General features: G+C 45.9%; 1 protein-coding gene across 2 annotated transcripts in view; it reads right to left on the bottom strand.

Annotated features, from left to right (window-relative positions):
• The window catches only part of PLXNA2 (plexin A2), a 306,134-nt gene that overhangs the window by 240,697 nt on the left and 42,786 nt on the right, over positions 1–22,651 (bottom strand). For both annotated transcript variants that reach the window (XM_039536888.1, XM_039536887.1), the window contains exon 3: positions 20,247–20,429. In XM_039536888.1, coding sequence (XP_039392822.1) covers positions 20,247–20,429 — 183 coding nt within the window. The remainder of the gene's footprint in view (positions 1–20,246; positions 20,430–22,651) is intronic.

Consider the following 22,651-nt stretch of genomic DNA (forward strand, 5'->3'; position numbering starts at 1 on the left):
CTTTTCCAAATCGCAGATGCAAATCAATTTCTAAGTTAGTGGTGATGGCCAAATGAGGACCTGCTTAACAGGCTCAACTGCTTTTAATGAGCTGGTGGGGGGTGGGGATGGGGGGAAGAGAGGCCGAGGCAAGATGAACAATTACTACCTACAGTCATTCAAGTGCTTTGTGCTGCCTGACTTATGTGCGTTATAGAATGCTCAGGCTGATGGGCGTGAGGCCTGCAGGCAGGTTTATGAGATTAAAGCCCCGCACACAATAAATAATTCATCAACGTACTGCAAAAAAAACAAAAAAAACCCAAACCAAAAATAAAAAACCCCTCACAGCGTACAATAGCTACTATCTCGAGCAGTATAATGTGTACATACTTTTTAAATGCACACCACTTTCATCTACATGTATCTATTTGATGCAAAGGCACGTAGGCAAACAAGAGGATGAAAATGCGGGTGGTGGTGGGGGAATGAAATCAGCTAAGAAGCCGGCAGCATGAGAATAGGCCAAAATCGTCAATCCACTTAGTAATTGTTCCAGGCCGCTGTTTCTATCTGTGCTTTTCTGTTTGAATGTGTGCGTATCCAAAGAATCTTAAATCTTCACTCAGCCAATTATTCATTCATATATGTATTATACACAGGCCACCTTTTATGGAGTGGAACGGGCTCATTTCAGTTGCCCTTTGCTTAGTGATATACTTTCCAGTGGAAAGCAATGGAAAACTTAGTATAAATAAAATGCTAACAATGTTCACAGGCTCTAGGACTGTGTGAGGATCCCAGAGCTTGGGCTGCAGTCCAAGCCCAAACATCTACACTGCAATTCAACAGCCCCTTAGCCCAAACCCTCCCCCCACAAGCCTGAGTCAGCTGGCAGGGGCCAGCAGTGGGCGTCTAATTGCAGTGTAGACATCCATCGTCTAAGTGATTTACTCAAGGTCACATAATCAATGGCAGAGCTGAGACTATAACTCAGGAATCCTGACCCATGCACCGTCTCTCACCGTCCTGCCACATTTCCTTGCTCTAACCACTAGACACTTCACCTTCCCTACTTTAACGAGTAATGGCTGCGATTTCTTTGTTCAATCCCTAGCGAACGGGGAGAAGTCAGACAATGGTCTTGAAACCATGGACCAAGGTAGAAGAAAAACATGTAGAAAAATATGTTTTCCACACCAGAAAGTTATCCAGTGTTCACAGCTAATAAATAATTTTAAAAGGAGGGTGGATTGGGGGAGGAACCAATACATCTCTGGAAGTCTATGTTTAGCCTTAGAGAGAGAAAATGGATGAGCTAATACCGACCAACTTCTGGTCCTCTTCAGGTCTGGGATTAGCCTTCACATCTTGAATCTCTCTTTCCCCAGATTTCCCCTTTGTGCCCATTCCCTTCCCATCCTAGTTCCAGAGAGAAAATCCTGTGAACCCATCACCAGGAACTTCCACAATGCAAAACTATTCCTAGTGCTGCACTTTACAGGGTCTGGGAGATTTCATACCACATGCAGTGGTTTCCCTGCCATTGTTTATTACCCCAGCCAGCCTGCCTGCAAAGAGCTCCCTGAAGACATCAGAAACACAGACATCTGCCGTTTCACGTGGCTCTTTCCAGAAATGAAAGGACAGTAATATTTAAAAACAAAAACTGGATGGTGGTGAACTATTCGTCATAAAATGTATAATGGACTAATGCTAATATGCAGACTGGCTCCATCTAATCATTTTGGGCAGATGTTAAAGTGATGAATTTGCCTTCTCAAATCATGTAGTATTTTCTGCCATGGCTTACACATTTCTCTGCATGCCACTGCTGCTGCCCTGGCTAAGGGCAAAAAAATAATCATAACAGCAAATGGATAGTAAACTTGATCTAAGGACAGAGTAGAAATTAACAGAGGCATCAGTCAGCTGAATGGGCTTGTGTGTCTGCATATGGTGCTGCTTGTGCCTTATGCTTCCGTGGGATCTTGCTCCCTGACTTTTTATATCCCTGCCACATGCCAAGATGTGTATGTGCATAAAAGGCCTTTCAAGATGGTAGCCCCTCAAAGGCAGATGTACATATAAAAGTTTTGTAACGAAAATCCGTGGTCTTACAGGACTTAACAGTTGTCACTATGCTGCAGTCCACACACACAGATCTTCATAACTCAGATCCTTCTCCTCTAATCTCAGCAATCCTGCAAGATCCCTCCAAACTGGAGTGGAAGGAAAGTCCCCATTACTGTTAGTAGTATTGGGTCTGTGATAAAGGGTTGCGCAGTTCTGATTCTGTCCAATAGAGGGCAGTGGTGCACATACTCATGTATGTATATAAATTCACAACTCTGATGATGAACACCAAGAGCCACAGATTTAACAGAGACACCGGTTTTATGGCTCATTACAACAATTTGCAACACAACCTTCTGCCTGCCAACCCTTAACTGCCCATTTTAAGTGATCTCCCATAGCATGTGGGGGGTAGGGATAGCTCAGTGGTTTGGGCATTGGCCTGCTAAACCCAGCATTGTGAGTTCAACCCTTGAGGGGGCCACTTAGGGATCAGGGGCAAAAATCTGTCTGGGGATTGGTCCTGCTTGGAGCAGGGGGTTAGACTAGATGACCTCCTGAGGTCCCTTCCAACCTTGAGATTCTATGTGGGAAACCCTTATACTTAATCTGTCTCACCTTGTATTTAGCTCAGACACTTCAGTTACTTTCTCCAGACACAAAGCAGAACTCTGAAGCTCAAAAGTTTGTCCTTTCACCCACAGAAGTTGATCCAATATAAAATCACCTCACCTACCTTGTCTGTCTTATGTATAGATACACACACACACACACCACTGCTAGTAGTATAATTGCTTTTCATTTTTTTCAGGTGGAAGGATGGTCTCATATCTCTGAAGAGCTGGATTTTTTTTTAAATCTGAACACTACTCAAGTTTATAGGGGAAGGGGAGAAAGTAAAAAAATACCACCTCTTTTTTCCTTTTACCTCTTTAACAGTAGCAATAGGTCACCTTAATGCCTGATTGACATGCTGCAACCTGGGTGCCGTTTCCTCACCAAAGCCTCTTTTGCCCACCTTATGGAACACTGGGTAAATGTCCCAACTACCAGTCACCCATGATTCCATGACCATCATTGTACAATACTGCCCAGATTTCAAGAGGCCTCAGCTCCTATTGAAGCACCTAATTGAAGTGGTCAGATTTTCAAGTGTTCAGCAGCCCTCAGGAGCTCCCATTGTCCTCAGTGGTGTGTGAGCAGGGGAATTCTCCACTGTTTTCAATAGGAGCTGCTGGATGCTGAGCTCTTTTGAAAGCCTGGACACATAGGGTTTTCTTTCCATAGGGAATGCTCCACTTTTTCTTTCTAATCTCTCCCGCCATTCCCTGACTCAAACTGCCCCATACCAATAGCCCAGTGCTCCTGAGCAAACACATCAGCATGTGGCATTTTGCATTCAAATTCTGTGATGTCTCGGTTTGCCTTTGTGTTTTTCACAGGAGTTTTTGGTTTTTTTTTGTCTCAGGGAGGCACGTATAAGGGAAAAATGACATGGTCTTCTCACAGTATTTTTGCCACCCAGGGATTTAAAAATGCTACAAACAGACCAGATCTCATGTTATTTGGACCTCAATATGGCATTTAAAAAAGCCTCTTGGAAAAAAAGTGCTAAAAAAAGCACAAATTATTGACACACAAACAGAATTACAATAAACTCGTGTACGTTCCTACTGGGGTACCAATGTGGGAAGAAAATTCAGCAGGAAGAACTAAGAGAAAGCGAGATGCACACGCTCACAAGGCAGGGAGCCAGGAACTCCAGGGGTCTAGGTCGTTTGCTGTGCCTGACTCCCTTGGTGGCCTCTGGAGGATCACTTAACTTCTCTCCCTCAGTTTCCTCATCTCTAAGATGACAACAACACTTCTCTTTCTCACAGAAGGGGTGAGAGGACTGATTAGCTTCTTGATACTTCAGATGAAGGCATGAACATGCAGCTGGCTATGAAAGGACAAGAGAATCAGTCCTGATTGGTAGCCACAAGTGTCCGTCTTGTACCCTAAAGTAGAAGGATCGGTGCTCCTTCAAACTGGTTTGCCCTAGCTGTGCCAGTTTGAACTTTGCTGAACTACCTGCCTCAAATGGAGGAAATAAAGATGAGTTAAAAGGAGGACATATTTCAGCTTCAAACACCTCAGAGGCACTAATATCAGTGTGCGCACGCTGGTGATGGTGTTGGGGCGGGTGTGAAGGCAGGGTGAACTGAGTTTTAAAATTATGACCACCACCTTGGCAATGTCCTTTTTAATTACATTAGTGCCAATCAAGTTCCATTGCCATGGTTCACCTGCCCATTTGGAGGCAATGCATTGCCAACTACACAGCAGAAGCAGTAGTTTTGGCTGGAGCTTTGCTCTCCGGTAGACCAGTGAGAAAGGTGTACGGTACATAGGAGTCAGAGGACACAGGTTCTGGAGTAACTAACAGGGAGGTTAGGCAAAATGGGGTTTAGTGACTGCCTTGTGCCATTGTGAGCGCTGAGTGAAGTGCACGGGAAGTGAGCCAAAAGCAGGGATGGTGAAAAGTTACATAGGAATTGCCATAGTGGGTCAAACCAAGGCTCTATCTAGTCCAGTATATTGTATCCAACAGGCCAGTACCTGATGCTTCAGAGGAAGGTGAAATAGGCAGCTATGGGATAACCTGTCCCTGAGGAAAGTTTCCTTCTAACTCCCATTAGTTAGAGGTTGGCTTGTGCTTTATAGCAAGAGGGATTATATCCATTTCCAAACTCTTGGTTACATTCTAATCCTTACTCCTATAACTCTGAATAGTCCTGTTTCACAGCTAAATGTCCAATCCCTTTTTAAATCCGGCCAAGCTCTTGCTCTCAATGATAGTGAGTTAGGATAAGTTAATGTCATGTTTAAAAAAGTCTCCCCCCTCTTGGGTATTTGCCAGGCAGCTGTCACTCCAGTGCTCTAGCACCAAAACTATAGCAAGCCATGTGCACTTGGAGATGTCCAAGTTGAACTCCTTGCTGGTGGCACTGAACAATCTTTGGCTGCAGGGTAACTTTTCAGTATTGGTGAAAGCGGGATAAGGTTTGCGAAGGGTTGGGAAGCAGGACTGAATATTTCAGCCAGTTGAGGTTGATGTATGGCCCTGGTTGGTCACCACACCATTTTTGTTGTTTCACCTCATTTGCAAAGATTTCATACTAAGTTTTTGGGGTTCATCTGAACCCAAAGTAGAACCAGGGAAATATCAGCGCCATGTGAGCCAAAACCAAAGATTTAGTTGGGGTTGGTCCTGCTTTGAGCAGGGGGTTGGACTAGATGACCTCCTGAGGTCTCTTCCAACCCTAATCTTCTATGATTCTATGAAAGACGGCCTCCTGTGAGACTAAACTGCCAATTCTCACAGAGCATTGCCCCACAACCACCTGCAAGCCACTCTCCCATACGTCTGTCAAACAGCTACAAATGTCAGTCTCAGCGCTCTTTAAAATATGCTTATTTTGAGATAGCCCCTAAATGCCATAGCCAGAGAAGGAGAGCTGGGGGTGGTAGTAAGGACATTCTTGATTCCTTGATATAAAACACAAACAAAGCCAAATGGACTTGGCAGCTTTCTACCCTGGGGCGCTCTCACAGCCCTTACCCCCACTCCCTGCTGCCTGGGTCCCTGGCATAGTCGTTCCTCCAAAGCCTTGGTGACAGCAGTGTGGGAAATCCATTTAACCCTTCCCTGCTTCCCAGAAACTCATTTAAATGCTCATCAGGCCATTTGAGAAGACGCGTCTTTAGGGAGCCAGAGAAAGAAAGAACTCACCATATTTTTTCCTCTGGAAAGCTTTCTGATTTGCCTGCCTGCTCCCATTATAACCACTAGGCCCATCAAGAGAAATTTGGGCCCTGGCACATGTGTGCTGGGGCCTCCCCCCTTCCCACTTCAACACAGTTAAAGGCTTTGGGTCCCCTCTGAACTCGTACATATGGCCCCTTTTCTCCCCTCTCATCAGCTCTGATACCCACTTCATTGGAGATGGAAGGTTACCTTGAACTGTGACTTGCTAACCATAACTTATCTTGAAACATGCTCATTATCACAACTCTACATCCTGTTCTGCTCCAATCCCTTTTCATGCATCTCAATGCACTAATTAATTAAAAGTAAGGCTCCAACTTCTGGCTGCCAATAATTGCAAAGCTAGGCTAGTTTGGGATTGCATGCAGGCACAGTTTGTGTTACAGTAGGACCCATGCTAATAGCTCCGGGTCTTTCTTTGTTGGGATCTTGACAGTGCCCCTTCTACCCAAGGGATGGGTGATTATTGGCAAGGCTGGAGAGTCCATGGTTAGAAAAAGCAGCAAAGAGTCCTGTGGCACCTTATAGACTAACAGACGTATTGGAGCATGACCTTTCGTGAGTGAACACCCACTTCATGGTTAGAAAAATATTTCCTAGGTCCATTCCATACAGACAGAGCAATCCCAGGCAGACAATGTGATGCCAGCCAAATTCCTGCCCCCTTAACATGTGTGGGTGAGAAATTAAGTACCCAGTTTCTAGGAGCTTGCAGTTATGCAAATACTCCTGTCAAGCAATAAACCTCTATCTGCAATCTAGCGTCTCTGCTGGGACACAAACAGCTACATTCCCAATGGTGATGGATGGATCTCAAAAGGGTTGGGTCAGCAAAGCCTCCAGTATTCAGACCTGCATCCAAAATGGGGTAATTGCATTGGAAAGACTATTCCAGCAGATGATTTTCATCTGTTCAGCAAGTATCTGCAGGTTCCTTTGGCTTCCCCACATGCTGATATAAATGACTTCTAAAGTGCTACAGAGCATGTATGTGGGCTATAATTAAGAGTAAATTAAACAGATAAGGTCATCATCTGTAGGACAGAGTCATATAAGGGTAGGGTCCAATGTACATTTCATTCTGAAAGGCCTACTTTATCCCCACTAATAGAATAAGTTAAATCAACCAAACTGAATAAAACTATAATATACCAAGGAGAAACATCATATTTAAAGTTTGCCTTTCCCCTGACTGAATAGAATCACAGAATCGTGGGACTGGAAGGGACCTAGAGAGGTCATCTAGTCCAGTCCCCTGCGCTGTAACCTGAGTAATCTGATCAGTTATCGCTATTCTTTACGAGAGTGGAGTATTAGCCTGCATGGCAAATGAGTACAAGCAGCATTATGCACTGTGAATTCAGACATTCAACAGGTCAACAAAAATGCATGTGTAACCACGAAGTCTTGAGTTATACAAATACAAATATCTTATATTTCTATAGCATCTTTAATTCAAAATGATGCCAAAGCACTTCACAGATGATATGCATGACAAATTGCTTCAGGCAGCACTGAAATGCGGCCACAACCACCACAGAGCACAACCAGCTGTTTAACAGCTTACAGGAACACTCCACAAGGTTAGGATAGGATGTGAAGAATACCATCATATCCAGTTGAAACTGCAAGGGTTGGAATAGTATGTTAACTTAGGTATGGTATACAAAATGTAGTGGACTGAATTGAATTCTGGCCAGGTCACTAGGTCAAAATGCCCTGTTATTGAGAAAAATCTCATGGGATCTATACTAACCAAGATTTCAGTTTTATCTCTCTTCCAAAAATCTTTTTGCACCTCAAGTAGTACAACACCCACTACCAATGTACTGTGACAAGGATTCAGAGGGACACATGCTCTTTGCTTTTGCCTTGGAGATCTCTCATCCAAGTACCTATGACCGTACTTAGCTTGTGAGACCACAGATAGTGGTGCCATGGGCTGCAAGTCATAATATGAGTCTCTTTTTTTCTTGGGGTAGGTATAAACAACATGATGGCAAAATTATATGCATACTTTTCTCTGTCTACAGTGCCTCAACATTTATTTATTCCTGATCCCAAACATGGCCCTTCACTGATGTATTACATACACTATGATACACTGCCTCTTGGGATGGAATACAAGATTGATTTGTACTGGCGAGCCATGCAGCTACCCTGGTTATTCCATTTACCCTGCTACGCGGAAACTAGGGATACAGCAAGGGGCAGAGCCCCAAAGGAGGAACGTGAAAAATGCAGGATGGGGGAAACAGATGGATGCAAGGAGATTTTGCATCCAAACAGGAAGGAGAGCTGAAAGATAGATTGTGAAACCAAAAACGGCATTAGTCTTTTTCCTACCTTGAAAATTGATGCTTATTCTCTCATTCCCTTTCTTTCTCTCCCTCACATGTCTGTGCCCCAGAAAGCCAGCAGAACGCTACTGTGAAGCCTATCACTGGGCCCAGTCCTATGCTCCTTACTCAGGAAACTCACTCAATTTCAGGCCCTATATCAATATCCATATTAGAGGAGGTCCCTCTAAATATAGAAAGTATCATTTTCACATCAGTCTTACCATCTACTAGGCAAACTGCATTAGCGGAGTTCTGAGGATGCCATTTTCCATCAGGAAAAAGACAACTAGCACAGCGGCACTTAGCTTGAGGCCCTATTAATAGCAATCCTAATTATATGGCTGCAAATTTAATTCATAGCAATGATTAGCGTCAAAATCAAAGGCATCACACATCAATATTGATGGGATTGTATAAGGCCCATAAACACAGAACAAGCAAGCAGACACATTCACCCCCTGCAGTTGCTGGCTGTTAACTGTTGCATTAATGTCTTTTCTAATTTTGCTTGATGGAAATTGCTTTGTTCCAGGAATCCAGTCTTGTGAATGGTTACATCCTTAATACAAAACTCCAAGAAGTAGGGGTCTTTTGAAAAAGAACCTTGGACTATCGAGTTGCTTGGAAAATAGAGTCCCAAGTACCCATGCTTTATCCAATAGGTCTTGGCCTCATCAGCACATTTGCTTTGTATGCACTTAAAAAAAGCTCATGAGGAACAATGGTTCTCAAAAGAGAGAAGACTGCTGGAGACCATCCATGGGATAATGGGCTAGCCCTTGTGCATTGTGGGAGGTATTGTGGAGGGAAGGGAGAATTGGAGAAAAGGAATTCCAAGCTAAAAAGAGCGACGCATCAAGCATTAAATGGCATAAATTTAACTGCCAGACCATCTCTACAGAGACTAGCCATGTAGCAATGAGTGCGGAGGTTTGAAGGAGAAGAAGAAGAGGGCTAGTTTAATTAGCCTTGTGTTAAATTCTAGAAGTTGGGCACCAACTTTAACTAACACATACATTTTTCCTGAATCATGGAGTAGGGCTTTGTCACCTTCCCCCTATCATCCCAGTATTAAGGGAGGCAGACAGTTTTATGTGCGTTTTATTGCTCATGGAAGCAGCCAGACTGACAGTCATGTTCATCATACCTCTCCAGTTCCACAGAACAGGCATGAACACAGCCCATGAGAGGACAAGTTTTACCTGCACCAACTCCCCCAACGTGCTTTGTCTCAACCCTAACTTTGAGGACCCTAAGAGTGGCCACAGGAGGAGTTCAGTTTTCAGAATCCATTCACAGTCCTTGGTCGCACTGTGGGAATGGCAACATGGAAGCCAGCTGGTGCCACTTGGGGTGGCAGTTCTGTGATGTGAACCCACTACCCTACTGAAAACTAGACTGAGCCTACCACAATTCATTTCACCTAGGCCACCAGCCAGAGCCATGTGTAGGAAATTTATCTGGCCTGAATTCAAAACCTCACTCTAGAGGTGAGGGGCTCTGTGTCCTCAAGCCCCTGAGCCATCTACTCCTCCCCACACACCTCCTAACTTAGAGCCACAGAAACTTTTTCCCTCACAGACCTCTTGCTAAGTTCATGAAACATCCAGGGGTGAATGTATCACAGAGAAAAAGGCCTATGAGGTCCACGCTAAAAAAGATCCCTTTATTCAACTGAAGTCTACTCTATCACACAGAATAGGGCGTGGAGAGCACAGAGATATGGTAAGAAAGTACTGGGACTGACTAGTGTAATTTGAAACTCAGATACAGCAGGATTAAATTAGTTAGGCTTGAATTGTGCCCAGTCCATTAAATATTTGTTCCCATGACTCACGCCTGCGAGGGGAGCTTTTAAAGCTGACCTCTGCCTGTGTGTTGCTTGCAAACCCAATCAGACAACTCGCTGCCCCTTGGAGTGTTAGCAAAGCATTATTTCCAGACATCGAGACCTTCCACCTATGTACAGTATGCTTGGCAAAGCCATTCCTCATGTTAAAACCTCTTGGCATCATGCCACTTATAAATAAAGCAGCAGACTTGCTGGAATTCAAGGCTTGATTATAAAGAGAGAGAGAGAGAGAGAGAATGAATATACCCACCCACACAGGTTCCCCTCCCCACTCTGGGAATTAACCCCAAGACAGCTACACTCTTAGGGTAGTGCATTATGTCTACAGGAACAACTCCCATTGAAATCAGGGGGAAGCGGTGTGGTTTAGAAAAGTGATTATCAACCCTACCTATACACCAGCCTATGTTACCGTAATGCAAAGATCCAGGGACTCACCCCTGCACCTCATCATAAAGAAAGGGAGAGTCATCACAATCCCTCTGGATCGGTCTGTGCCCCCCACAGCAGAGAACCCCTGGTCTGAAAGTTAGAGTAGGTGACAGAGTTAGGAGACCAAGGTTCTATACCCAGTTCCACCACAAGGCACTTCTGTGATCTTGGGCACATCACTTATGGCCTAACTTTCTGAGATGCTGAGCACCCACATCGCCTACTGAAGTCAATGGGAGCTACAAGTGATCAGCATCTCCGAAAACCAGGCTATTATCCTCTCTCTGTCTTAGTTTCACCATGTGTAAAATTGAAATAATATTGACCTACTTGCCAGGGGGCGTGTGGAGCATCACTATACAATCAAAGTGCTTTGAGATCCTTACCTGGAACGTGCTGTGTCATATGAACACAAGTCAATGGCCCTGTTTGACCAGCACAATATACCTTTCACTCAGTTACCAACAATCACGTCTCTTCCATAACCCCTGGCTTCAGAAAGAACACCCTTCTCGCTCGGCATGGATAAAGCTGGATCAACAGGACACACTCCTCCACGTGTCCAGCATTCACTAGACTTGTCACAACCCCCCCTACCCTCCCAGGCTGGATGTAAACTGTAAATAAACCACCCAGGCTGCCCAGTGCTGGCCTTCCCCAAGCCCAGCTTGCTGGACCCTGTGGGGATCATAAGGCAACAAAACAAACAGCAAGGTCACTAGCAGGAGTCTGGGAAATGAGCCAATCTCATTACAGGGGACGCAGCATTAAGCTCTCTGTTTCAGAGACCAGAAAACCCAAACCCTACTCTCTCTTTTAATAGTCAGTTATGGTGGTGGCAGCTTAACAGGAGGAATGAGAGAAGATGTTTAAAATATAACGTACGAATCACCAGGGACAGAGAGAAGAGCGGTGTGTGTGTGTGTGTGTGTGTGTGTGTGTGTGTGTGTGTGTGTGTGTGTGTGTGTGTGTGTGTGTGTGTGTGTGTGTGTGTGTGTGTGTGTGTGTGTGTGTGTGTGTGATCCAGAAATTGTAGCAGTCATTAAATATTTATTATATATGAAGTCTGAAAGATCCAACCCAGTACAGAGAGGACAAATTTACACTTGGGGGAAGAGAGCTGAGCTGACCCAGCGAACTCATCTCCTTAGTATTAGGGACACTGAACATGCCTGGTTGGGAAGAGTTAAATCCGCTCAGCTCGGTGATCTGATCTTACACAACACAGTAGCTGCTAGTAAGAAAGGTTTGCAGCGATCCTGGGTGATTTACAGCAGAGCAGTCATAAAGAGGAGTATAACGTGATTGCGACTAAGCAGTTGCTGGGATTTGGGGATCTCAGACCTTGTAATAGTCTCCTTTGGGAGAGATATGCAGAGAGATACACAGACAGACTCTCCTCAGGAATTTCACAGGAACCAGCTAGCTGATTAGCTAATAGGAAGTAGGACATCACCGAAAGAATGTGGCTTTTTTTCAGTGATGAATTCTCACAGGGGAAGCGTGATAAATTTAGAAAATTTCATAGCTGGCTCTCTGACTCCTCCCTTCCAGGGAAATTCCAAAACAAAAAAAATCCCTCAGAAAGGACTGGATTGAGACCACTAGCTCATTTCTACTTTAAACCACCCAATAACTCTAAGAAGGCAGTGGCTTTCAGTCACCACTAGTCTCAGCTGATATGCAAAGTGGTGATTTGGCAATAACGACTATATGGTACTTTTCATCTGTAGATCTTACAGTGCTTTACAAAGGTGGGCAAAGCATTACTATCCTTGTTTTACAGATGGGTACACTGAGGCACAGAGGAGTTAATAGCCTGGTTTTCAGTGGTGCTGAACACGCTCAGCTCCCGTTGATTTCAGGCCCTTAGTGTCTCACCCACAGTCACAGAACGAGTCAGTGTGTTAACTCCCAGGCAGATCTTCAATGCCCTAAGTCCTGTGCCCTCTCTGATGGGCCACACTGCATTCTCCAGAGGAAAACTGGCAATGATCTAGACATAGCATCAAGCAACGGGTGCTGCTAGCAGAAAGGGCAACGCTAAAAAGAAACAGTTATTGGAAGGGGGACCGACCCTAGGTGGGTCATGACCTTTGAATTCCCTCCCTAGCCTCAGTGAGCAACATTCTTTGATAATTAGATGATTCGGTCACCTTACTATTACAGTCCACTTATTTCACAGCTCCGGCTTAGGGTACTTGGCTTCTTTCTCTGCTCCTAGTTACATTTTGCTGGCCTCTGCTCCGTAGGTGTGGCCGGAAGCTCCACCGGACATAGCTGCATCCGAAACCTGGAAAGCCAAAGAGCCTTCTTCCTCTGCGACTGTCAGTGTGTGTGAAAGCAGCTCCCAGCTTCTCAACCAGGGCTCTTGCCAAAGAACCAGACAGATATCTACCCCTCCTCCTTTTGCCTTGGGTTGTTTTTTCCCTTGGCAGTTCTGTGTTAAACTCCCAGAACTTGATGGAGTGAAGCATTTCCCATAAAGATTCCAGGGTTTCCTAATGGGCTGTGCACAGTCCTTAGATGGCAGAGTAACCAGCACCTGGATTCTGTTATTGCAGCCAAGATATCACCAGAGGCACTATGCTTCTCTCCTAGCCCATCATTTTCACGTCCTTTGTGCAATAAGCCCAGGGGTGAAAGTAACTTGCAGGACTCACGGGTACTGCTGGAGTCCTGAGGGGGCATGGCCTCATCCAGAAGAGGCATGGCCTCAACCAGAAGGGGCGGGGCCTCTCAAGATTTAAAGGCCCTGGGGCAGCAGCTGTGGCTGGGAGCCACAGGGCCGTTAAATCAACTGGGGCTCAGGGGCAAATTAAAGGGCCTGGGGCTCCGGCCACTGCAGAGCTCCGGGCCCTTTAAATCCCCCACGCAGCTCTGGCAGCCGGAGCTGCGGGCGGGATTTAAAGGGCCCGGAGCTCCCGCAGCTGCGGGGAACCCCAAGCCTTGCCAGGCTGGGGCCGGGATTTAAAGGGCCCAGAGCTCCTGCTGCTGCGGGGAGCCCCGAGCCCTTTAAATCCGGCCTCAGCCCAGCCGCCGGAGCTGCGGGTGGGGTTTAAAGGGCTCTGAGCTCCTGGTGGGGAGCCCAGAGCCCTTTAAATCCCCTCCACGGAAGCCGGTGTGGTCTGGCAAGGTGAACTGGCTCTTGCCGGTACGCCATACCGGACTGTTCCGGCTTACTTTCACCTCTGAATAAGCCACACCAAAGGGATAAGCCCAGGTCCTTTAGACTTGAGCAGTGTTACACATTTAGGCCTGGTCTACACTGGGCAGGGGAGGGGGAGAAATCGATCTAAGTTACATAACTTCAGCTACGTGAATAACGCAGCTGAAGTCGACGTACTTATATCTACTTATCGCGGTGTCTTCACTGCGGTAAGTTGACGGCTGACACTCTCCCGTCGACTCCGCCTGCGCCTCTTGCCCTGGTGGAGTACCGGAGTCGACGGGAGAGTGCTCAGCTGTTGATTTATTGCGTCTAGACTAGACACGATAAATTGACCCCCGCTGGATAGATTGCTGCCTGTCAATCCAGCAGGTCATGTAGACAAGCCCTTAGTTAGAACTCTACAACTTCAGTAACTCAGCTTGAAGTTATGGGGCTATTACAGGAGTGGGCAGGAGAGGTTCTGTGGCCTACAATATGCAGGAGGTCGGACTAGATGATCATGATGGTCCCATCTGGCCTTAAAGCCTGCAAGTTTATGAACAGAGGGATCCCGCTGGTGGTAAGCCACATGGGGATAAAAAGGACAAGGAACTTAAGCAACAGTTTCTGTAAAGGGAACACTGTGGTTGCAGCAAGCACATTGGGCTGCAAAGTCCAAGACAAATGCAGAGCAGAGATTCAAGGTGAGTGTCAGGAACTCAGGCCACACCATCCTTTTACCACCTCCTGTTGGCTCCATCATGGAACCGCACTGGAAATGTTGTCAGAGGGTGTTCAAGGAGAGGATAGGACGCCACGCTTTCAGGCTTCCTGCCCAATGAACAAAGAAATGATGAAATATGGGTAGGGAAAAATAAGCAGGAATAAAAAGGTCAGAGCTAGTGATGGGGGAACGTGTCCACTCAGTGTCCCCATCGGAACTGGCCTTGAGTTCAGGAGAGAGTTGCTGCCTATTTCCCATGCATAGGAGGCTTAAAAGTAGGGATTCCTGGGTCATATATTGCTGAAGATGTCCTGCTTGGGTAGGTTTGCAAGATACAGAGAGGCTATGTTCCAACCCTTGCCTAGAGAGAGTGGGGATGTGTAATAACTCCATTGAATGGAAACAGGAGGCACAGGTCTAAACGACCTGAGCCAGTGCTGAGAAATGTTAAATAAAGATGCTTGGCAGATGCCATGAAAGGCTTGGACCAAACTCACAATTCTCTCAGCACCTGTTCGCCATTGTCCTGAGCAACAGGTAAATCTTGAAACTCCCCCTTGCCCCCAGCCACTTCCAACTAATGGAGCCAAACCGATAAACAGGGATAGATTTATTCTGCATCAAAAGGGAAGTTGTTTAAAAGGTCTCCACTGTATAAATGGCACGAGGGATTAAACCATGCCGGAAAGAACGCTCCTTCTGTAATCCTACATAATTAATGGGATGTGATCCTGCTCAATACATTAAATTCCCAACATGCAGGCACAAGCTGTTTGCTTTAACTGCCTTTAAATGAGGCCCTCCCCCACCCACCAAACATGGAAAACAATATGCACAGTACACACATGTCATCCTTTACCTGGCTGGCTGGGAGCTAAACAACATATGTGTTTGCAACATGGTGTTTGAGGGGCCTGTTCTATTGATTCTGCCATACAGCTGCTGCCACAGAACTAGCGGGAGGTCTGTGAGAGCATCACTGGATCTGAGCTGCGGTGTAGTGGAATAGAAAGCTTGGTACAGCGGTGCCCCAAATGAATGACATCGAGAGTTGCCTTTGCATCTTGTCAGCAGCCAAGGCTACAATCAACGTACTACTGTTCAGCACTTACACAGCAATGAAGAAATATTAACGAATTGATGCCATTAAAAAAAATTTAGCCATCCAACCATAGCATGTGCTTGCCCATGTATCTTCCTGGACAGGGAAGGGAGATACTCCCTGCTGCTTATGGACACCAGAAATAACAGTCTCTCCCCGTCTCCTTTCCCTGGTGCTACATTTAGACCTCATCCCAAAAGGAGTTTCTGCCTTCAGTTGACCTGAAAAATCTGCCAGTCATGTTGAGCAGCTGACTTGAGGTTGGATTTGGATAAACAATCTCTGATTTTGCACCCAAAAATAACTTCACAGCACAAAATCAGGCCCACAGATTTAAAGGCTGTGTTGAGGTCATGTAAGGCTACCAATAAGTGGATAAACCCTGCTGTGATGCCTACCAGTCACTCCCACCTGGCATTGCTTAGGCAAATGATGACTTCTGTTTTTTTCTTCAGTTCTGCTCATTTTGTTACCTCAATCTTTCTTCCTTCCCCACCTGTTCTTTCCTCCTGACACGTCCTGTATGTCACATTGACTCAGCTCGCTAGGGCAAGGACTGTCTTACATATCTGTACAGCACCTAGCTCCATGGGACCTTGATCCATGACTGGGACTCCTAGGGCTAGTGAAATATAAATAAAAACAAACAACAACGTAACAGCAGAACATTTTACCTTCTAATATATTTAAATGAGGGCTGATATTCACTAGCCCTGCACTATCAGGGGATAAAACAATTGTGCTGCAGAGGACTGAAGTGGCATCTGATTGTGGGCCAACAAAATACCAGACTAGGAGTTAGAAGGAGAAAGATCCCTGTTATACATCCATAGGTCACTTTCCATTGTGTTTTTAAAGCACTGACATCTGTGGCCAGGTCTGTACGATCAATTTACATCGCTATCACTATGTCACTCAGGGATGTGAAAAATCCACATCCCTGAGCAATGCAGTGATACGGACCTAACCCGCATAGACAGCGGCATAGAGAGCTTCTCCCGTAGACATCGCTATTTTCTCTCACGGAGGTGGACTAAGTATGCCGAGGGGCGAAGCTCTCCTATCCGCGCAGTAGAGTCTTTACTGAAGTGCTATAGCTGCGCCACGGCAGCATTTTAAGTGTAGACCTGCCCTGAACAAAAACACTGGTACCAATCCAGGCATCGTTCAACAGGAAGAACTGGATTAATGCATTTTATCAGCATTGTATCAGGCTTAGCCTGGGCTTTACAACCTGATCTTCAAAAGGAGTGTTTGAGAAGAGGAAAAAGGCCAGTTCAATCACAGAATCATAAGTTTACCACAGCAAGGCCTCCTGCTCCTTTGAGGGAGAAGGAAGACTGGGTATTTCTTTGCCTTGGGCAACTAGCCCTGCTTTTGTGATGCAAACAGGAAAGAATTTTATCTTGCACAGCCGATCAATCACCCAGAGGTCTATGGGAAGGGTGGGAGGTGAGAGGCAAGGCTACAGCACAGAGAAGCAATATGAATTTGCCCTGAGGCTTAGTTTCCCAAAGGCAACCAAGTTAACCCATTCATCTCTCTGCAAGACCCATAAATCTGCAATTTTATCACCACCAAAGCAGGGCACACGGGAGGAGCAGAGCTGAGAGAGTAACTGATTTTTTTGGTCTTTCAGCCATACCAAAAAAGAAAATAATAATTACAAAGCATAGTTTGGGGTTGAACAGAGTGTTAAATTTAATCTTTGGGCTTCTTGAAACTTAAAAAAATTGATAAGCCAACGTAAATTTTGAAATGAGGAGTGCCCTCGAATCAAAAACTTAAAAAAAAAAATCTGAAATCAAAAAGTTTCAAAACAAAAACAATTTGGCAAATCTGACCTGAATTTGCAATATGTTTTGGCCAAACCAAATCTGCATTTTTTGGTGAAAAATTTCAGCCAAAAAATTTCACTCAGCTTTCCCCGGGAGTTCTTAACCCACACAGTCTTCCTACTAGGGGCAGCTTCTGTAAATATCTGCTGACAGAGTACAAGCCCACCAAGAGAGATTTGTGCTGACTCAGGTGGATACAAGCACTGCAAGGGAGTAACACTAAATCCAGGGCTCGGGCTGGTGGCCATCAATAAGGATGAAGTCAGTGGGAGACTCATTACTAGCGCTGACCTTATTGTATATTTGTTCAACAGTGCTTGTTGTGTTAAAAGTTTCAGATCCCTCTGGGTCAAAGTGTAAATCAGCATGGCTCCATTGATGGCAGTATGGTGATTTACACCAGCCAAAAGATCCAGATCTCTCTCTTGACCGTCACGCTTTGTTTTGCCCACTAGGCCTATGTGTTAGGCGTACAGCAATACTATAAACCCCTATGACCTTTCACAACGCATTTCACGGGAAAGCTTTCCCACCTACCCTTATCAGAGAGGGTCAACGGGAACCCTGGAGCTTTGATTGCGATGGGTGCAGCTCAAAGGGCATTAGTAGGAAATGCTCTAGGCCCGAGGCCTTCCAGCAGAGCATGGTGAACACCTAAAAACATGCTCTGTGATTATCGGCACTAACAAAAATTGAATTCGCTTCTGTGCTTGTGCCCCTGTTGCAATCACTTTCTGGCAATCTTTTGGCAAGCTACTTGGCGGTCAGAAACTTGCACGGAAATAGCAAATTTTTCATATTCACCCACAGACTCTTTCACATTGAGAATTGGAATCTAAAAGTTAGTGACATTCATTCAGCCAGGAAGCAGGAACACCTTCATGAGAGCTACATGTGCCACACTGACAGTCTGAATTGTGGGCATTGGATAGTTGGAAGGAGCGGCTTATGAACAATCTACTGACCAAGAATCATTGTGAATCAATTCAAGATTATCCTCCACTGCCCAGAGGTCATTCATGAACAGAAGCATCTGGGTCCACAGAATAAATTATTTGTGCTGATTTACGACTTGCTGAGTTCTACCTCACAGCAACCCTGAGTCAGTTCCTCTCTTGGTTCAGGCTAAACCGCTTCTTCAGAGCCAAGCTGACTCAGGCAGCACCTTCCCACAGACATGCCATGTGTCACATAGGAATACAATTTAAAAAACATCCTCTCTCAGACTGGATTCCAACAGACAGCACAAGTAACTGCTGGACTAGTCCTGGGAGCCCTTTGTATTCTTAGAGTGAGTCACTCACTCCTCAGTGACCACAGTCATACAGTGGGCTGACTTAGCAATACCTGTTGGACAAGGCGGGTGAGGTAATGGCTTTTATTGGACCATCTTCTGTTGGTGAAAGAGACGAGCTTTTGAGTTCCACAGGGCTGTTCTTCAGGTCTGAGAAAAAGATCCTCAGAGCGTCAGAGCTAAACAGAAGGTCGAACAGATAGTTCAGCATAAGGAGTGCACATGTTCTAAGAGACCATTCAAGGTGAAGCAGGCAGTTAACACCTCTTCAGTGGTAGGACAAAAGAGGGTTAGTGGGTTATAGATTGTTGTAATGAGCAATAACCCACTATCTTTATTGAGTCCTTGATTTTTAGTATCTAACAAAGTTATGAATTTAAGCTCCCTCAGGCTTGTCTTTTGAAGGTGTTGTGCAGATTTCCTTTGAGGATGAGGTCTGAGAGGTCACATATGGAGCGATTGGTTTGTGAAAAGTGTTTGCCTGTGGGTGAGATGGTGTTTTTGTCTTTTAGACATTTCCTGTGTGAGTTCATTCAAGAGCGTAGTGATTGTCTCATTCCACCCATTTAATTATTATTGGGGTATTTAGTGCACTGGATGAAGTTCACTACAGATTGTGATAGGCATGTGTAGAACCCATGGATCTTGAAAAATGTGTTGTGGGGGGTATTGATCGTCATAGGAATGGAGATATATCTGCAGGTTTTGCATCTGTTAGGGCAGGAACTGGTGCAGCTTTGAATTGGTGGGTTCTGGTCTGTGGGGAGTTTGCTTCTGATGATGAAGTTGGCAAGGTTGAGGCGTGGTTTGAAAGCCAGAAGAGAGGGTTTGGGAAAGCTTTCTTTCAGGATGTGGTCAACAAAGAGTATGAATTGTAACTGCTTAATGATACCCTATATGGGTTCCAGTGTGGGGTGGCAAGTGATAACTAGGGGTGTACAGTTGAAGGGTTTTTCTTTTTCCTGTAATGAAGTAGGTAATTTTGGGCTATTTGGGTGGCCCGTTCCAACATAAATTGGTCCAATTACCTCACTTGCCTTGTCTCTTTAATATCCTTGTACCAACACAGATACAACAACACTGCAAACAACAATATACCTGTGGCAGGCATAGAGTATGCAACAGCCAGTGCACTGCTGAGGCCAGTATTACCCATGGTTGAATGGAATGGATAATAGGAATCAGAGCAAGGTGCCTGACAAGATCTCAGCTGCATTCCACTTTGTATTGCCTTAGAGGGATTTTTGAGTCCCAAACCTTGGTGCAATGAGAAGATCTTGCCTTGTCTGACTAATTTACGTCTCCTCAAGGACCCGAAAGGACAGTTTCCACATGCCTTAACCTTTGACTTGCCACTAAGCTCTGTATCATTCCAACGCCTGGCGTCTCTGGGTTCTGAGGGAGACTACATTAAATGGTGCCCATCACCCGTACAGATGCAGGAGAGTTTGCCTCATATACCACTTGCGTCAAGTACCTCCCTAACTCAAAGCCTCGGGCTTAATCTCATACTACCTCATAACTGGCAACTGAGAAAGAGGTCTCAGGAGCAATACAAAGGTGGCAACAGCCTGGCAGATCAGTGTTCCTGGGGAAAGGGGGAGGCACTGATCCAGGCTCTCTGGAGTCATGGGAGCAACCTTACCTTCTTCAGCTTGCCACTCTTGGTCCCCACGAACACCACGCTGTAGCCGTTGTAGACGTACGAAGCGACCGAGGTCATCCGGTCACGGCTGGCAGTGAAGAGGGTCACCCCCTCCACTGGTGTGGAGCCTCCCAGTGGCTGGTTAATGTCCAGCCCGCAAAAGTTGTCATCTATCGGGACTGGCTGGAAAAGACAAGGTATTGGGCAAGGGTGAGCTCGAGGTGAAGGTGACGTGTTCATCCAAACACTCAGGCTTATGCAGAACTGAACGCACAGTTGTAACCAGGAGGTGAGCACACCGAACTTCCCCACACAATAGCTGGGTGTTCACAACAACCCCCTGCTCACGTACAGCTGGTTGATCTCCCTGGGAGCTAGGGTCACAGCCACTCTCCCCAGCACGACCTAATGAACATCTCTCCTTATTTTTGTAATCTAGGCCAAGCAGCTGTGTGGCTGGCATGGGTACAGGCCATGGTGGGTGCACCACATGCTAGCTGCCAGGAAAACCTTCATGGACAGGACTGATGAGAATCCCCACAATGTCACTAACAGAAAACCATAGGGGAAATGGTTTCATTAGCTCTCTTGATTCTCTCGCCTCTCAGATCCAAACCCTCTCCCCCATATTCTGTCCTGGTGCATTCATGTCCCAAGCTGACGCTGTGTCTCTCTCCTCCATTGATTTTACCTCCCTCTAAAGTGTCTTGGTCGGATTTCTGAAGGTCCTGAACACCTGCAGCTTCCAGTCGAGAAACGGAAGCTGTCAGGTGCTTAAGCATCTCTGAACAAAAAAATCAGACCAGTTGCCTTTTCAAGGGCCTACGTCAGGGGAGGATGATTGACCAGAGTCTTGCACTGAAGATCATTCAAAGCTTCTTCTGCATTAACCAGAGAGGTCACAGCACAGCAGCACAAGCCATTTCTTCCTCCCCATTTCAAACCCCAAGAAGAACTGAGCGCGCAGTTTCCACAGCATGGCTGACCTAGGGAGCCAAGGACGAGGAAAGAAAACTGACCCAGCCTCACTCACACGGCCATGCAGGGAACATGTCCCTAATCCACCTCGCGGGCCCAAGGATGTGCTCCAGCAGCCTTGCTCACACTGCACTGGTCGGTCAAATCCATTCATAAAAGGAAGCCGCAGTTCTCTCCTCCCCCCATCCCACTTCCCGAAATGACCCAGTGTCACACAGACGGGTCAGCAGAGATTCACATGGCTGGGGCCAGCGATTGCCTTACACTGGCAATGAGCCTGCAGTGGGCGGGCTGGGCTGGGCTCAGAAACACCAGCCACAGAAAGTGCAGGTGTCTGCTCTCTACCTCTGCCCTCTGAGCATAGAAAGGAAGCTGCCATTTCCTCCTCTCAGCTACTCATTTCTTTAGGGAAGCAGCCACCTCCCTCCTGTGCAAACAGCCCGACTTCATGACAGATTTAACACTCCGGATCTCCTCGTTACATTCCCCGAGTGAATATGATGCTGGTGCAAGGTGCCAGCCAGACTAGCTGTTCTTAAGAGGGACAGTGTATTTATCAACCCCCTCCCCCCCCCCCAATATGGAACGGACCCTGGCAATGCAGAGTTTCCATACTCCTGGCCAACCCCATCCCATCCTTTGAATGCCCCAATCTGATCTAAAGGGGTGTTTAGTACCTATGTTCTCCTTTCGATACAGCATGGTCTAGCACAGTGTTTTCAACCTTTTTTCATTTGAGGACCCCTACAAAATTTTGAATGGAGATTTCTCCTTTGGAAATCTTAGACATAATCTGTGGACATCCAGGGGCCCGCAGACCAGAGGTTGAAAACCACTGTTCTATGGTAATGACAACTTTTTGTGAATCCCCTAGACATAGTTTTCAGATCCCCAGGTTGAAAACCACAGGTCTAGCAGATAGAGAACTGCACTGGGAGTCAAGAACCCTAGCCTTTATTCCCAGCTCTGCCACTGACTTGCTGTGTCCCCTCACTCTGCCTCAGTTTCCCCTCTGTAAAATGGGGATAAGGATGCTTATAAAACACTCTGAGACCAATGAAATGAAAGACTCTGTATTATAGCTAAGTATTGCTAATTGATCACTTTGCTGAGCCTGCCCAATACGGAATTAATGCTAATTAGTGCAGCTTGCGATGTGGACATCGCCAACTAGGATTGGGATTGCAATTCACCAACTCATCTCCCAGAGGAGCCACTGAATAGCTACCAAATGCCTTTGAGTCACTATTGGCTGCATTAATTTCAGCAGGCTAGATCTGAAAAGCTCACTGCCTCGTGGCCATCCTCTGCACTAGCCACTCACCTGTCGCCCCAAAATTCCCTCTCTGTCCTCATTTAGCTCACATTTTTCCTTGGTACCAGAGAGTTGGAAGCCAAACTGAATATGTTATGGTGAAAGGAGTTTC

This window comes from Mauremys reevesii, linkage group 4, assembly GCF_016161935.1.
Source record: "Mauremys reevesii isolate NIE-2019 linkage group 4, ASM1616193v1, whole genome shotgun sequence".
Lineage (NCBI taxonomy): Eukaryota > Metazoa > Chordata > Testudines > Geoemydidae > Mauremys > Mauremys reevesii.